Consider the following 16,111-nt stretch of genomic DNA (forward strand, 5'->3'; position numbering starts at 1 on the left):
TACGCTTCACTGCTTTATATTTACGATTTTTTGAATGGGTTATGAATATGCCTTCATATTATATGTGAATATGCCTTAATTAATAAGATATGTGTTTATGATTAAAGCGCGAAGTTTGATTTTAAAATGAAAAATTTTAATTTAAAATAGTTATTTAATGCAATTCGATTTAAATTTAAATTTATTATTATCTAATAAATATTCAAATATAATGTTTTAATTTCATAAATATTATTAAATTAAAATTTTTTAATTTTTAAATTTGATTAATTATATATTTATTAAACAATTTTATTTAAATATAAATTAATATGTAAATTCACACTTTTTATCATAAAGTTATAATTAACTTATATTTTTTAAAATAAACATTGAATATTATTATACAAATTATTTTAAAAATATTTTTTATTTATTTCAATATAATACTTATATTTGAAATTGTCAAGATGTATTTAAAAAATAAAAATAAAAATCTGAATTTATTAAAAATCTATATAACATACGAATATATGATTCTTATATCAATAGATCATCAAATAATAATTAACCAATAGTAATTTTTAAAAAAATTTTTATGTGATTTTATTTGTTTACTTGATGACTTGTTTCTTTGGACGGACTATAGATTGATTTGTATTTCGACACACCTGTTTCTTGTGTTACATTCATATTTAATTTCATATATAAGTTTTAAAGAGGTTAACAAAAATTTTATTAATAAAATAAAAGAAAAATGAATTCAGAAAATATTAAGTTTATTTATATTTGATACGAATAATTCTGCTAATAATTTGGCAATATGTTTTAACATTATACATGACAAATAAAGAAAAAAATATCTGTCAGATGAATATTTACTTAACTGAAATAATATTTAATTAAGGAAATGATTAATCAAAGAAACATTTCTTAAGAGAAACAATGATATATCTTCCATTACCTGAAAGGTAATGTTCAATTTTGAAATATTTAAATGAATACATGTTTTCTTAATATAATTATATTTTAAATACATTTGTATATGAATATGGCGCAAATACAAACTTCGGGCGCGGATGGATTACCAAAACATTTTGTGACTGCTATGCGTACACTTTTTGATATAATGGATGACCAAAATACTGGTTTTGTCAAGTTTTCTGATATTGAAGGCAGATGGCAAGATGATGGAACACAAGGTCTTCCAAAAGGAGTTTTGGATAGTCTTAAGAAAGTTACTCCATCTAATGGATTATTATCTTTTGAAAGGTTTTGTATGGGACTTAAGATATGTTTATTACAAATTCAAACTGAGACTGATTCTAAAAAACATGATGGTCAACCAAATAGACCACCTTCTGCTCCAATATTAATACCTGATAATCAAAATAAAACAACATGGACATCTTCAAATACAGCAACTATTAGACCGAATAATGTTATATCTCAACAACGTACCTTAAGCATGCCTCAATTATTAGCAAATCGAAAAGATGCAAATGCACAAATAGAATTAATGGATAATAGAACTGCACCTGAAATAAAATTAAATAAGACATATGGACCTCCAAAACCTCCAAGAATGGGTATTGCATTAGAAACCAGAGCTATTAATTCAGATAGAAATTTTGATAAATCTGAAATTCGAACTGTATTACAAAATTGGCAAATGAGTTTATTAATGAATGATGAGAAAACTATAGAAAAAAGACAATTACCAACGAATTATAGATCTGATACTAGAACATTATTAAGACCAACTAGAGTATTAGGAGATGGTAAAGCTGTTGATTTACAAAATAATCAAGTTATTTTACAGCCTAAAAAACCATTAAATAAACGCAGAGAACCTAGACGTCACACGTTGCAGAATGGTATTGATTACAATATGGTAAAGAAATTCTTCTCTAGGATTCCCAACTAACGATTGGTGATTGGTTTTGGGTATGCATGAAATTTAGTGATTATTAACATGTAGATAAAGATAATAATTTATACTAAATATTTTGTTTAGGACATAATACTTATATTACTTTAATAGAATACATAGTTGGGAAGCCTGTATTTTAATTTTTTATAATAATAGCTATTTGATAATTTTTTTTTTTAGATGAAAAGAATGAAACAGATTGAACAAGAAAAAGATGTATTACTTCAAGGACTAGCTGCAGTTGATAAAGCTAGAGAATGGTATTTGAAACAAATTTCTTCTACTCAAGAAAAAATCAAACATCTTGGGCGAATGGGATCTCACGTGGTATTAAATTTCTTTTTAACTTTGTAAAATTATTTAAAATATTTTATGTTAACATATATACATGTGTGTGTGTGTGTGCGCGCGCGCGCGCGTGTGTGTATATATATATATATAATATATATATATATTTATTTAGGAACAATGGACAGAAGCTCAACAAGAACGTTTGGAATTACAACGTGCTCGAGTATTAGAAGTTAATAGACATTTAGCTGCATTAATAAGTAGTTGGGAACGTGGTGGACTTCCTCTTCACATGAATCTTGCTTTTCTTAGTACTCCTACATCAAATCAACTTCAACAAGATATATTATCTAGATTAAAACAACAAAATCATAGATTAACAGAAGTAAATTAAATAAATAAACATGTGTAATTGTAATTCATGTAATTATATAATTTTTTTTATTTATAAAAATAGGAAGTCACTAAAAAAAATCAACGGATAGCAATACTTGAACAAGAAAAGGACAATTTGGTACGAGAATTGTATAATAGACAAACTAATATGGTTCAGTCTAGAAGAGCAATGATTCATGAACAACATGATCAAACATTCATGTAAGGTACTAACAATTATTATTTTAATATTTTTATATTAATATAAAATGATATTTTACATAAATTTTTTTTTTTAGAATATAAATTGAGAAGATTTAATAATGTAATGAATTATATGCAAATTATCAAATATACATATATTAATGAAATCATATTGAAACTTTAGATATATGTAAAGTCTGTGAAATATTCTCTATACTAAAACTCGAATGTACTTAGTTATACTTAGTTATACATATTGTAAATGAAACTTCAAAATGTTTATAATCCAAGAATCAAGAGATCATGAGAGAATCAAGAGAGATGTTCTTTTATAATAAATTATTATTCTAATTAATTGTCTTGATCGAAATTCTTGATTTTAATACTTTAATCTACGTTTATCTACATAAAATGAAACAAATTTATATATACATTTTTAAAACTGAATATTCTTATCTTGTAAATAAATGTTTTTATAAGAATATTGTACAAATAAATTATGCGCGTTTCGCGGTGTAAACTGCATCTACTTCCGGAATTATAGTTATTCGTGTCAAATGTTATCGAATTGTGATAATATATTTCCTTAACTATCCAATATTATTATTTATATCCTAAATTAATAAAAAATTAATATTTATTTTAGTATTGTTACAGAAATATATATATATATATATATATATATATAAATAGTTTTAAAAAAAACAATGAAAAAAGAAAGTTAAATTAATTATAAAAATTAAAAACTAATAATTAATTAAATATTTAATTTTCTGTTAATCGTTTATTTGGAAAAATATTAGCAATATTAGCAAGAAAGATAGCAAGACATAATATGCCTAATCTAAACAATATAATATTTCATAATCTGGCATATAACGATCTATTATTTTTTATTTAAAATAATATAAATACATATGATATTAATAATAAAATAATTACAATATAAAATTAATAAATTCAAAACTAACGAGATAAAAATTATTGATAAAAATAATAATTGATATTAACGAAATGAATGAAATTACAAATCTGCACAAATTTACATAAATTACAAAGAATCAATACATCAATATAAACACTTATTAATTTTACACCCCATTTTCTTAGTCCAATAGTGTCTAAGAGGTATACTAATTAAACGCATTAGTGCGCATTTAGTTAATAGTCGTAAAGCAATAATTAAAAAGTCTCTAGCTGCCTGGAGTTGGCTAATCAGTTCAGTCGACGCGTTCAGCGAGTTTAGTTGCTAATTGACAGAAAGAAGCTGCACTAGAGCACGAATTTTATCCTCGCGATAGTGAATGTGTAAAGAATCCTTCTTTTAACAAACGATCTTTAACCCCAGAATTCAAGCAATAGTTTATTCATAGGCGTTGATCGACAATCTCTGTTTTCAAAAATCTCCAATTATTTGGATCGTTATCGGTATAATTCTCCCCCGGATTTTGTATAAGCTTTAGGCTGATCATGCTATCAAAATTGACAATACCAATAATTCTGCTACTTATTATAGGTATGAATATATTACGTTCCTCAATATAATATAAGATAATTTACAAAAATATGCAAGAGAATATTATATTTATAAAATAATATTTAATTATAAACATTTTACTTCTTTATAACTTATTAGATTGATCATATATTATAAGAATTACATTACCATAAATATTGATTTCTCGATCTTATAAGTTTATATTCATCTTCAAATTTAATCACTATATTACAGTAAAAAACTTTGTTTTTATATCTTTTCTTAATTATATAAAATAATTAAAAAATATAATATTATATAAAATAACATATATTACATATAATATAATAATAAAAAATATATTAAAAGATTTTAACATTTCTAAATGTTAAAAATTTTATTTCAAGATTGTGGAAAAGTTATTTTTACATAGTGCTCTATTTCTTGTATTTTTCTTAAAAGACATTAAGTTAAATGATAGTAATTTACTTAATAAAATAAATGCAACTGTTCCGTTAAAGGAAACATCTCGGTTCATTCACCGAGTAAACAGATAATGTATCACGATAATGAAATATACTTTTGATGATTACATACATTTCCTCCTACTTATTGTACTTTACAAAATTTATAATTAATAATTTTTTTTATTAATTACAAATAAGAAAGATTCTTTTCAAATAATAATTCATTTAAAAAACTATAATAAAAATAATAATTTGCATATTACAAAATCAATTTGAACAAATATATTTTATCTTGTTAAATATTTATCAATTCAGTCAAATAGAAAATGTAATGAACACATTTAATAGTAAATATAATTGCCTCCAGTATTCTCTTTCATTATATTATCTTTTCAGGGTAAATAAACTGCAGATACATTCATTGTAAATAGACAACATTCATGAAAAAAATATTGTAGATAAAATGCAGAATTGTGTTTAAATATTAATTTTATTACTTAATTTTAATAAATACATTCTTTTCAATTTCTAAATTCTTCATTTTAGATTTATTATATTAAATTTTGTTATATACTATTATATATATATATATATATATATATATATATATATAATGATTTCACGAAATTTTATTTATCATCTATTGATAGAAGAATATTCTATTACAATATTATCATTTAATCTCATGATAAAATTTTAAATAAAATTTATCTAGAAGTAAAATTAAATATGAAAATATTCTTAAGTTAAGTAATATGATATTATATTTTTTAATAAAAAAATAAAAATAAGTGATTAAAAAAATTAATTATTTTAATTGATAAATTAGACGATGTATTAATATTTATGAATTAAAAATACATAATTATAATTTAACTATTATGAATTATATTATTAAAATATTTTATCTTAATTATAATAATAGACACACTATCAAAAACTAATGCTTGCGATTTGGATCAAATGCAATATGGATGTCGTATCTATAATGCACAATGCAGATGCGGTTATGGTTGTTCTTCTGAGTACAGATATAATAGTAATGAAGATTGCAAAGAAGCGTTAAGAGGTAACAACTTACCTGTTAATTTCAGCCATAATATTAAATGTTATTATTCATAGATATTTTTTCCATAAATATTTAAAAAAGTAAAAATATTCAATATTGATTTGAAAATTCAATATTAAAAGATTCGAATAATTATTTTTTTTTTAGGTAAGCGTAGCGATATATGTTATCGAGCAAAACCTTGTTTAAATGGAGGATCATGCTTACAAATATCATCAGAACCTGGATTTAAATGTCGCTGTGAAGGAACTGGTTATTATGGATCACACTGTGATAAACGTTAGTAATTTCTATCATTAAAAAATTAAATTATAAATTTTGCATTCGCGCATGTTTCATGTTTCATATAAATTAGTAATTTGAAATGATAAAAAACATTTTACTCAATTTTTAATTATTTAAACATACGAATTTTTAATTATTTAAAGATATATTATTATAATAAAATATACCATGACAAAATTTAATAAGTATAATAAATAAAAAAATATTGAAATATCTTTTAAATAAAATTATATATTTTGCAGCTTGTCCAGGTCCAAATAATCAACGTTTCCGAGGACTCTTTCCTTATGAATGTGTTGTGATCTAATTCAACTTGCCTTTTTTTAATCTATTAAATACATTTAACATGTTAAGTACAAAAAATAAACATATTTTGCAAAAATTTACACATCTTTGTACATACATAATAAATATATTGTATATATAATTTTTCTTGTGTTATTAAAAATTAAAAAAATATAAAAAATAATTCTTAAAAAAAATTATAATCTATAAAAATTTCAATTTTTTATGTTTTTAAAATCTCTGAGATTCATAGAAAAGAAATTATCTTTGATATTTTCACTGTTTATTCATCAATAATTTTACAATATGTATGCACATGATGTGTTGGATCCATGAATTTTCGAACAAACATTTAGTTTGTATCGTGCTTGCATTAATGCACATCATTACTTTACTTCTTTCATCTATTTTCTATAATGCCACGTGTACCTCGTTTGTTTTTGATGGCAAAACTTATAAAATGCAATTTTTTTTTACTTTTCACATAAGTACTTCTTATAATTTTCTTGTATATATCGACTGAATCCATAATACTAATTTGATTTTATATTTTAACACGAGACTGCATCAGGAACTTAACGACATGTATATATATTTATATGTTATATATTATCTAGGACAAACAATTGGCCAGTTGTAACTTTTTACAAATTCATAGACATTTTCTCAACAGAGTAACACGTTACAATAATTTATATAATAGAACACATGTCTGCTTCTTGGACTATAAAATTCATAAATTTCAGTAAATAATATGAATGCAGTTTTCTTCTTTTTTGATTATATGGCCAATCAATGTTATCATATATGCTGTAGTGCATATGACACTGATTTTTTTACTATTATACGTTATTTAAACTGATTGTGATATATATTGCGGGTAAAACAAATATTCTAAATAAAATAATATAAATAAAGATTTTATCAACATGTACGTATATTTTTATAAAGATAGACGGGACATTATCTTTGAACATTACAAACAGGCAGATTGTCAAACAGTTCAATGTTAAATTATTTGAATGATGAAACATTTTTACAATTTTTATTGGAAAGAAAATGTGTAATAATTAGAAGTTCTAATAATATTTCATAATCATTGTTTATAATTATATAAAAGTCTATTACATGTTAAAAAAAAAAAAAAAAAAAAAAAAAAAAAAAAAAAAAAAAAAAAAAAATTCAGTAAATTTTTTAAAGAAATTGAAGTAGTTCAGACAAACTGCCTTCCTGATTATTTTCATATTTTATAAGATGATAAAATGACTCGTTGTTTTTTTAGTTTATATTTTTTTTCTCAACAAGATCATGATCCAATCGATTATCAATGTTATTATTGTTGTCACATTAGTCTCAATTTGGCAAATGTTTACGATGCTTATAATAATAATAATCTCGGTACCGAAGTGTATGGACTAAAAACAAGTAATGTAGATTACAATTTGGATAAGCAATAATCCTTTCAATACAACATTACTCTTGGATAGCACCAGGAGTATGCTGTGATCTTTCTTGACTAAATCCACGTGTGCCATCTGGCCCTCTTGGTTGTCTAACTATAGTTAATTTAGGACCTGTATCTTCCAAAGATGTAGTGCGCAATCGACTGATTAAACGTTCGGGTCGTTGTTGAACAGTATCACTATACAATAAAGAGAAAAAATATGAGAATTAATATTAATAGTATAATAAAACATGTAAATATAATATTATAGAAAATTCACCTTAATCGTGTTACATTGCATGCAGATGATTTACCAGTACGCTGATTCGTAATTAAAACGAATTCAACCTGATCTCCTGGTTGAAGTATTGCATGATCTCGAACTTCACTCATGTGGAAAAATAATTTCTTACCCTCATCAACTTCATATGCAAGAAAACCAAAAGGGCCTTTTACTGCATCAACTGTTGCTCTTCTTTTTTTTCTAACTGCTACGATATTACAAGCATGACCTGCTGAATCCACCTGTAATTGTACAGGATCACCAGCTTGTAACAGCTCACGTTTATTGACAAGTCCCATAATTCTGAATTCATATTCCGGAGTATCTTCATCTTCATTAGTAGCATTTATTTTTATTAAGCCAGCATACTCTGCCTGGTCAGGATTTGCACTTCGTAAAGGTCTGATAACTGTTCCATCAAGCACTTCACTAACTGGTGTTGGCCTAGGAATACTTCCACGAGGTACCAATTTAACGTAATCCGCAGCTACACAACCACCATTACCTCTACCATTTCCAGAACTGATTGTACATTCAATATCAGCTCCTACTTCTAAAGCATTAACATCCCCTTCAAAATTACTAAAAAATACAAATATTATTATAAAAGATATTCAAAATATAATATTCTCAAATATATTTAAATTATTCACCTGAAGTGAAAAAATATTTCTTTATCATGATTTACAGTTTCAATAAAACCAAATCCATCTTTAAGTGCAGCAATAAAACCTTGACAAATTTGTCCATTTAGTTTTTTGTTGCCATTTTGAGTTTTTTCACCGGAAGAGTTCATTAGAGATATGTCGACAGCAACAAGTTCTTTATTCCGTTTTACTTGACAGATACTAAATTGAACCTAAAATACCAATACTTTTAAAAAATGTATTAATAAAATCATAATATTGCATATATGTATATATATATATTAATATACCTTATCACCAAGTCTTGGGATATTCTTAGGATCACAATCTTTACTAAAGAAAATGACACTTTTTTGTTGATTTTCTTTTGTGTATCCAATTAGACCAGGCACAACGCCATTTATACTCTGAATTATAGTACCCAATAAATCTTTTTCTATAATTGTTTCAAATTGAACTGTACCAGCCGGTAAGTGCTTTAATCTAATTGCACTTTGTCGATTGTTTGAAAATGAGGAAGAAGGATCCTAATACAAAAATTTAATTAAAATATACTTAAAAAAAATAAAATAAATTCTAGATGCATTGTTCTTACTTGAATTACTGTGAATTCAACTTCATCCCCTACACTAATTTCTCTATCAACATCCAAAACTTCATTAAAATGAAAGAAAAGTCGTGTATCTCGATCTACACAACGAATAAAACCAAATCCATCTTTTAGTGCAGCTATAATGCCTTGTTCTCGTTTTTCACCGGATACATTAAAAGATTCAGGTAATAATAATATTTCAGTAGCTCTTTTGAGTTGATCTCTAGTATCTGTAGCAATACGAAATTTGACCCAGTCCCCATGTCTAAAAATCATATTAAGTCATAATTAAATAAATGAAAAATAGAAATAAATAAAAATAATTTATAAGTATAAAACCTAAGAGTAAAATCTCCTTTTTGATCCTTATCACCAAAAGGAATTTCAACTGTATCTGAAGAATGTTCTGTATCTCTATACCGAATTCTTCCAGGTAAAGGATCATTTTGATGACGAGCTGCAGTACCCCTTTCCAGAGGTTTCAATACTTGTCCTGTTACTATTTTATTACTAACTTCTTCAAAGACTATTGACCCAGGTGGTAGCTTAGTAATATTACAAGCTACTTCTTTTCCCTTAAAATATTAATAATTAATAATTAATTAAATTTATGCAAAGAATTAATATTGTTGTTTAACAATTGTTTATATACAAGAATATATATAAGAATATATACAAGAAATAAAGAATAAAAATATTTACATTTCGAGTTTGTATTATAAATTCTACATCATCTCCCAGTCTAAGTTCTTCTTTCATAGACTTAGCTTCGCTAAAGTGAAAGAAAATCTCTTTTACTACGTCAGCACGTTCAATGAAGCCGAAATTTTCTTTCATTGAGCATACAACTCCACGATAGCGAACTGGATGTACTGGATTTTCCAATCTTACATGACATGCACCTAAATTTCCTCTGTAATTAAAATGCAGTATTATAATAATTTTACCTGATGTGATATTATATACAATATATATATATATTGTAATAAGTAATAATACCCTATATTTATTTTAATATATTTTAAATAAATAATATAATATTTAAATAAATTATTTAATAAATTATTTACCGTTGATTAGTAGCAATTTGAAATGACACTTTATCACCAGCACGCAAAGTAACATTTCCTTCAACATCATCTTTTGTATATGGCAGAAAAAAACATTCTCCACGATTTTCATAACTAATACGACCTTGTGTATCACCACTTGTATGCAATTCTGTTGTTACATTTCCAGTAACTCTTTCTTCACTTAGCACCTATATTATAAAATTTTATATATTTTAGTATTTTATATGTTTGAATATTTTGGTTATACAACTTTAGATTATTCTGGCATTTTATATAAATATATTAATAATATACTAACCACTTCTGGAGCAATCTTACTAACAGTACTAGCAATAGGTTTGCCTGTCCGACGATCATAAGTCATTTCAAATTCAACAGGATCTCCAATTTTTAAATGTTCTATGTTACCACTAAATTGGCTAAAATGAAAGAACAACCTTGCTTGTCTTTCACAGCATTGTATAAATCCATATGAATGCTAGAAAAAAATAAAAATTGCAATTTTGTACATAATAAAATGAATATTAAAAATAAAATAAAATTTTCACCAATAATTTTTCAATTATTCCAGTTTCTCGAGTTCCTTGGTTTTCAGATTGATCCTGATAAGTGGAGTTATTTGTTGTTGGCTCTTCTGTATAACCAGTGCTTCCTTCCATTCCTGTAAATGTTCCAAAAGGAAATCTGGTAACTTCATTACGTGACATCTTAGTGTTGGGATAACCAGCATATTGTATTGTGTTTTTTCCATTTCCAGGAGGTGAATCCATCATATAATGATCTCCACTATAATTGGTACCATTTCTGTAGATATTAGTTGTTGGTTGATGTGATCCTGTTATAACTTTAGGACTTGGTATAGTCATAGACTTGTAATCAAGTATTGCAGGGTCAGAGTTCATGATTGGCGGCTGGAACGTTTTCCACTGAGGATTGTTGGACATTGTCTCAAATTTGCACAATTTTAAATGTAATCTTTACGTATAAGTTTTCCTCTTTTCTTGAAATAATTACTTAATTTCTTTTTTATGTTCACTTCTGTTTCACCACAATATATATATATTTATATATATATATATATATATATACTTATATTTAGAAATTTTTAGTCTTTTCAATTATTTAAGTGTTAACATAGATATCACAGAATGGTTCTTGGTACCTTATATCTTCATTCACTATTATAATGTTACAAGAACTTAATACAGAGGAAGAGAGGCTCTTAAAAATGCTGCAGAAATGCAGGCTTCTTTGTGACCAAGAAGTGGAAGGAAGGATTTGAAAATATTTTGACGTTTGTCATAAATTATTTATAAAAGAGTACCCAGGCAACTCTGTGCAAAATTGGCACTCTTTAAATACAAATACAAATGTTTTATTAGTCAAGAGCAGCACAATCTCAGCCGCAATCACAATCACGGTCACTTTATAGCTCACCTAACTCTTTCTCACAAAGCTTGTGTACACAATATACAAATGAACAATATAGTTAATGTTGATTTATGAATTAATACAAGTACAAAATTCTTAGCACATCATAGACCATTGATACTTTCCACATACGTATGCACGTGTTATAACAACTGTTTGATATTTACTCAATATAGCGTACACTAGAATAACTGTGTTCCTTTTAAACAGCAGTCATCCTTTATAAAAGGAGTAAATCAAAAAACATAGGAGATTTAAAAGATAAATGTTGACTTGAAATCCTCAGATGTCTTCAATGCGTGCTGAGTGTGATTGTGTTGTTCCAATATTTCTATGTTAGCGTTTCTTTCTTCAGCATTTAATTATGGAATTTACAGTGAGCCTTGGTTTCAAAAGTGTCCTAAACTAACAATTACACAAGCTGAAATAAAAAATATTTTGTCATATTAATATAATTAAACACTAAAAAAATAATATATTTTAATAAGATTATGAGCTTTACTATAAAAAAAGATTTTAATAATAATAATATCATAAATAAATATTTCATTTTTTTATTATTTAAGATGTATTTATAATAATAATAGTTAATTATATGATTATATTTAAATAAAATATTTTGCCAAAATAAAAAAACAAATAATATTGTTTAAATATAAATGTTAAAATGTTAAAATTTAAATGTAAATCAAAGTTTATATATTTTAAATAAGATATTATGCATTTTATATATCTATATATATTTATAAACACATATATATATACACATATCAAAATTTATAAATTTTAGTTATAATTTATATTTTATATTGAAAAAAAAAAATTTATTTTATCATACTAATTTACTAATTTTGATAAATTTTTATTAATATAATTCTATTATATTATGGATATTATTATGGATGCATTGAAAATAAAAGTTCTATTTTGAATAAACTAAAAAAATAAGTTTTTAACAGAGATGAAAAAAATATCTCTTGTATATATAGGTTATTATATATTTTTCTTTTCATATTATAATAATATACAATTATATATAGAAATCTATAATATATTTATTATATCCTATTTATGGTTATACATAAGATAAATAAGATATTGACAATAATTGACTACTAATTTGACATTGACTTTTTATGCTCCAACTGGTACAGTTCTTTCAATGTTTTTTATTTATTTCTTGAGATTTTATTTATATTCAAAGTTTCCCTTATTAATATTATACAAATAATAAAAATATCTTATCATCAATTTGTTGTTTAAATCATTATTTTCGAATTTTGCTGTAAATGGAATGTAATAGTTGGATACCTATATGAAAATGTTTGAAATATATCTAACAATATAAGTATTACAAATTTCTCAAAAGTAAATAAACATATATTTTGCTTAACGAAACATCATAAAAGTAATTTTGAATTTAAAATAATGATAACTTTTACAAGATATAGTCAAACAAAAATCCGAAATATTGTACATGCTCGCCAGTTATGAGATTCTAATTTTTTATGAGGTCACTCGTTTCTTTACATATCATAAAGATTTACTGAAATTTTCTATACTTATAAAATATGAATATAACTGTCAAGAAAGAAATAATTATAATCATTATGAATGTTTCATTGTAAAGCTCGTAATCGAATAACTTTAAAAAGATTTATAAAACTCACCACGACACAGCACAGCACTGACGACATGCCGCCATGTTGAATGTCAACATTCAGTATTCACATACAAAACAGGAGCAACTACAGAGTGACTACAGTTAAAAATTTGGGTTCATAGCCATCTGGTAATATTGTCGCAAAAACAATTTGCATGTTCTATTATAAATATAAAAAATCATAAATTTATATTTAAAAGTTAATAAATTTGACAAAGAATAAATATTTATTTGATTATAGAAATAGAATACATATAAAAATAAAAGTGTGTTCTTAACATAACGTTTTTGAGTAATGTTCCGGAAAAATTTAAACCAATGATATTAAAGTGCGTTCAAAAAACTGTCAATTTTAATATTTTGCTAAAAATATCAAAAGTACCAAAAGACAAAATTTTTAGTATTTAATTAAGATATAAATATAAGATATAAATAGTCTTTTAATAACAAGTTTTAAGATTGGTAAAATAAACTAATAATGCTCTTTAAAACTTATAACATGTACAGATCTTTTATTTATACATTTATTTTTGAAATACTTATTCATACTACACACAAAGTAACTAATTATTTATAATTTACAAATAAAATTTATTTTAATAATAATATTAAAAATATTCTTGCACATATTATTAAATATTCAATTTTTGTGAAGTTTCTCCATTTGATGTCCTTGAATATGTACCAAAGTGATTTAATTGATGCCAATGTAAGTCTTCAGATTCTGGTGTTGATGGAGCTGTAGCACATTCTAAACTTAATTGAAGAGCTCTTCTTAAATCATCATCCTCATCTACGTCATCAGTCCCACATGTTTTTTTATTGTAATCATGAAAATCCAAACTTAATTTAAGATATTTATCTACATCATTTCTTTTATTCTCTTCAAAACTTAATTGAAGTGCCCTTTGTAATTCTGCATTTTCATCATCTTCTTCATCATTTTTTTCAATTTTTATGGGAATTATCTTTTCTTGTAGTTTATTTGTTGATACTTTTTCTTTACTAGATAATGCTCTGGTAAATGTATTTGATATTACATTATTACTTATACCTGTAAAACCAGACAATCTTATTTTAGAAAAAATATATGATTACAATAAAATCTTCAATGGAGAGAAAAAAACATTATATTTAAAGTTTTACTTAATATTCAGATAATAACCTTTTGTTTTTGTTTTTAATGACGTTTGTCCTTTTGACATAGGTTCTATTGGATTTTTCATAAGAATATCATCTGCAGGACATTGTGGAAGTGCACCAATAACAATAAAAATAGAATAACCTATAAAAATATATAATTTTGTATCTATAATTTTATTCTTTATTATATTTCACTAAATATTACCTTCTTGTAATAACTGAGCTAAATACATAGAAAGATAAGTATCCGATATAAGTTCTGGTCCACTTAATACTGAATTTAAATTAAACCATTGCTTTCCAATCTTTCTTATAGTAAACCAATGACCTTTGTAATTACAAATATATGCTTTCATCTGTCTAAAAATTATATATATTATAAAATATAACTATATTTTAATACATAATTTATACATAATATAATTTTATTTTTTATTATATAATGTATTCATTTTTCAATTTTATTATTTAATATTAATGCAAGATAAGTATACTTTATGAATATTTCGAATTTAAATAAAAATTCTTTAAATGAAAAAAATTGAATAACATACAAAGGGTCATTCTGTGCCATTATAGCTGCAGATTCTGTACTATTATATGGAATTAATTCTAATCCCCAAACTTTTAATGCACTACTAATTACTTGAACTGAGAAGTAGCCACTGTCATCCATGTTTCCTGATGGTTGCTAAGCAAAATAATTAATGCCCTTTACCACATATAACGATATTAGTATAATAATTAATATTTCAAATAAAATAAATGAATATATATAACAAAATATTTAAAATCTTTTTTTTATATTCTGCAATACACTATAAATAATATAAAAATAGTTACAATGCACAGATTCACCTCTAGAAAAAGTTTATAATCTTCACTGTCAACACCAGATTCTGCCATTCTTATCCTTTCTTCTTCATCCATTTGATGACCTAAACTAGCAAGATCTACAGCATTATAATATGGACCTTGTAAAAGTGCATTTAAACAATGTTGTGCGCATAAAAATCCTTCTTGCTGTAACAAACTTTTCCATTGAAATAATTTATATTTAAAAAATCATTAAATACTCACGCATATTATTATTTACCTTTTCATGAAATATCGTATCCATTTTATTAATATTTTTTTAATATAGTATGTAAAACATATAAATATCAAGTAACAAATCAAATCATGCGTTGAATAATCTAAAAAGATTCTAAGATCAAACGTCACCCACAAAAATATTTTTTGGTTATAACCAAAAATATGTCATATATAGTTGATGAAACTTTTAGATATAATGAATCAAGTATATAGTATTGCCATCTTCTAACAAATTGCTTAGTTATCATATGATTATTATGAAATATTTCTTGTTTAAATTTTATTGTTCATGGTTGTTATTAAAAGTTATTTATTTTTTTTTATATATAGAAATAATATTTTTTTATATAACAATAATTTTATATAAAATATAAA

At 24.3% G+C, this 16,111-nt stretch overlaps 4 protein-coding genes across 9 annotated transcripts; 2 read left to right on the forward strand and 2 right to left on the reverse strand.

Moving 5' to 3' along the window:
- The first annotated feature begins 685 nt into the window (after window positions 1–685).
- Window positions 686–3,307, forward strand: LOC122716583 (suppressor APC domain-containing protein 2). 4 transcript variants are annotated; one of them, XM_043939814.1, is made up of 6 exons: window positions 686–950; window positions 1,155–1,873; window positions 2,093–2,239; window positions 2,376–2,588; window positions 2,661–2,800; window positions 2,878–3,307. In XM_043939814.1, the coding sequence occupies exons 2-6, from the start codon at window positions 1,259–1,261 to the stop codon at window positions 2,882–2,884; spliced, it is 1,122 nt and encodes a 373-aa protein (XP_043795749.1). In that variant the 5' UTR covers window positions 686–950; window positions 1,155–1,258; the 3' UTR covers window positions 2,885–3,307. The 4 variants fall into 4 exon arrangements, with proteins under 4 accessions (XP_043795749.1, XP_043795747.1, XP_043795746.1 ...); XM_043939812.1 differs by having other exon boundaries at window positions 686–1,873; window positions 2,661–2,805; XM_043939811.1 differs by having other exon boundaries at window positions 686–1,873.
- Window positions 3,308–3,936: 629 nt separating this feature from the next.
- On the forward strand, window positions 3,937–6,509 carry LOC122716585 (multiple epidermal growth factor-like domains protein 10). Its single transcript, XM_043939815.1, has 4 exons — window positions 3,937–4,298; window positions 5,652–5,795; window positions 5,943–6,074; window positions 6,323–6,509. The coding sequence occupies exons 1-4, from the start codon at window positions 4,253–4,255 to the stop codon at window positions 6,385–6,387; spliced, it is 387 nt and encodes a 128-aa protein (XP_043795750.1). The 5' UTR covers window positions 3,937–4,252; the 3' UTR covers window positions 6,388–6,509.
- Window positions 6,510–7,635: 1,126 nt separating this feature from the next.
- Window positions 7,636–13,648, reverse strand: LOC122716586 (cold shock domain-containing protein E1). The gene is made up of 11 exons (XM_043939816.1): window positions 13,506–13,648; window positions 10,953–12,256; window positions 10,703–10,882; window positions 10,402–10,592; window positions 10,034–10,244; window positions 9,671–9,906; window positions 9,335–9,596; window positions 9,030–9,266; window positions 8,746–8,951; window positions 8,090–8,674; window positions 7,636–8,007 (listed from the first exon to the last, which is right to left on the reverse strand). The coding sequence occupies exons 2-11, from the start codon at window positions 11,346–11,348 to the stop codon at window positions 7,839–7,841; spliced, it is 2,673 nt and encodes an 890-aa protein (XP_043795751.1). The 5' UTR covers window positions 11,349–12,256; window positions 13,506–13,648; the 3' UTR covers window positions 7,636–7,838.
- A 345-nt stretch (window positions 13,649–13,993) lies between these two features.
- Window positions 13,994–15,895, reverse strand: LOC122716666 (ataxin-3-like). 3 transcript variants are annotated; one of them, XM_043939962.1, is made up of 6 exons: window positions 15,738–15,895; window positions 15,500–15,664; window positions 15,196–15,332; window positions 14,847–15,001; window positions 14,664–14,783; window positions 13,994–14,552 (listed from the first exon to the last, which is right to left on the reverse strand). In XM_043939962.1, exons 1-6 carry the CDS (start codon window positions 15,759–15,761, stop codon window positions 14,131–14,133), a joined length of 1,023 nt encoding a protein of 340 aa, XP_043795897.1. In that variant the 5' UTR covers window positions 15,762–15,895; the 3' UTR covers window positions 13,994–14,130. The 3 variants fall into 3 exon arrangements, with proteins under 3 accessions (XP_043795897.1, XP_043795898.1, XP_043795899.1); XM_043939963.1 differs by having other exon boundaries at window positions 15,500–15,674; window positions 15,738–15,874; XM_043939964.1 differs by lacking the exon at window positions 15,738–15,895 and having other exon boundaries at window positions 15,196–15,353; window positions 15,500–15,639.
- Between the last annotated feature and the right edge of the window lie 216 nt (window positions 15,896–16,111).

The sequence above is a fragment of the Apis laboriosa genome, unplaced genomic scaffold, assembly GCF_014066325.1.
Source record: "Apis laboriosa isolate Shangri-la unplaced genomic scaffold, ASM1406632v1 scaffold47_cov149, whole genome shotgun sequence".
Classification (NCBI taxonomy): domain Eukaryota; kingdom Metazoa; phylum Arthropoda; class Insecta; order Hymenoptera; family Apidae; genus Apis; species Apis laboriosa.

Bases quoted from the DNA above. Each gene is read 5' to 3' on its own strand.
- LOC122716583 (XM_043939811.1), top strand. From the start codon at position 1,025: ATGAATATGGCGCAAATACAAACTTCGGGCGCGGATGGATTACCAAAA. The intron at 1,874-2,092 runs GTAAAGAAATTC...TTTTTTTTTTAG, and splicing joins ATGGTATTGATTACAATATG to ATGAAAAGAATGAAACAGAT. The intron at 2,589-2,660 runs GTAAATTAAATA...TTATAAAAATAG, and splicing joins AAAATCATAGATTAACAGAA to GAAGTCACTAAAAAAAATCA.
- LOC122716585 (XM_043939815.1), top strand. From the start codon at position 4,253: ATGCTATCAAAATTGACAATACCAATAATTCTGCTACTTATTATAG. The intron at 4,299-5,651 runs GTATGAATATAT...TTATAATAATAG, and splicing joins AATTCTGCTACTTATTATAG to ACACACTATCAAAAACTAAT. The intron at 5,796-5,942 runs GTAACAACTTAC...TTTTTTTTTTAG, and splicing joins TTGCAAAGAAGCGTTAAGAG to GTAAGCGTAGCGATATATGT.
- LOC122716586 (XM_043939816.1), bottom strand. From the start codon at position 11,348: ATGTCCAACAATCCTCAGTGGAAAACGTTCCAGCCGCCAATCATGAAC. The intron at 9,267-9,334 runs GTAAGAACAATG...TTTTTGTATTAG, and splicing joins TTGAATTCACAGTAATTCAA to GATCCTTCTTCCTCATTTTC. The intron at 8,675-8,745 runs GTGAATAATTTA...TGTATTTTTTAG, and splicing joins GAAATATTTTTTCACTTCAG to TAATTTTGAAGGGGATGTTA.
- LOC122716666 (XM_043939962.1), bottom strand. From the start codon at position 15,761: ATGGATACGATATTTCATGAAAAG. The intron at 15,333-15,499 runs GTGAATCTGTGC...TATTTTGCTTAG, and splicing joins ATTATAAACTTTTTCTAGAG to CAACCATCAGGAAACATGGA. The intron at 14,553-14,663 runs GTTATTATCTGA...CTGGTTTTACAG, and splicing joins ATTAAAAACAAAAACAAAAG to GTATAAGTAATAATGTAATA.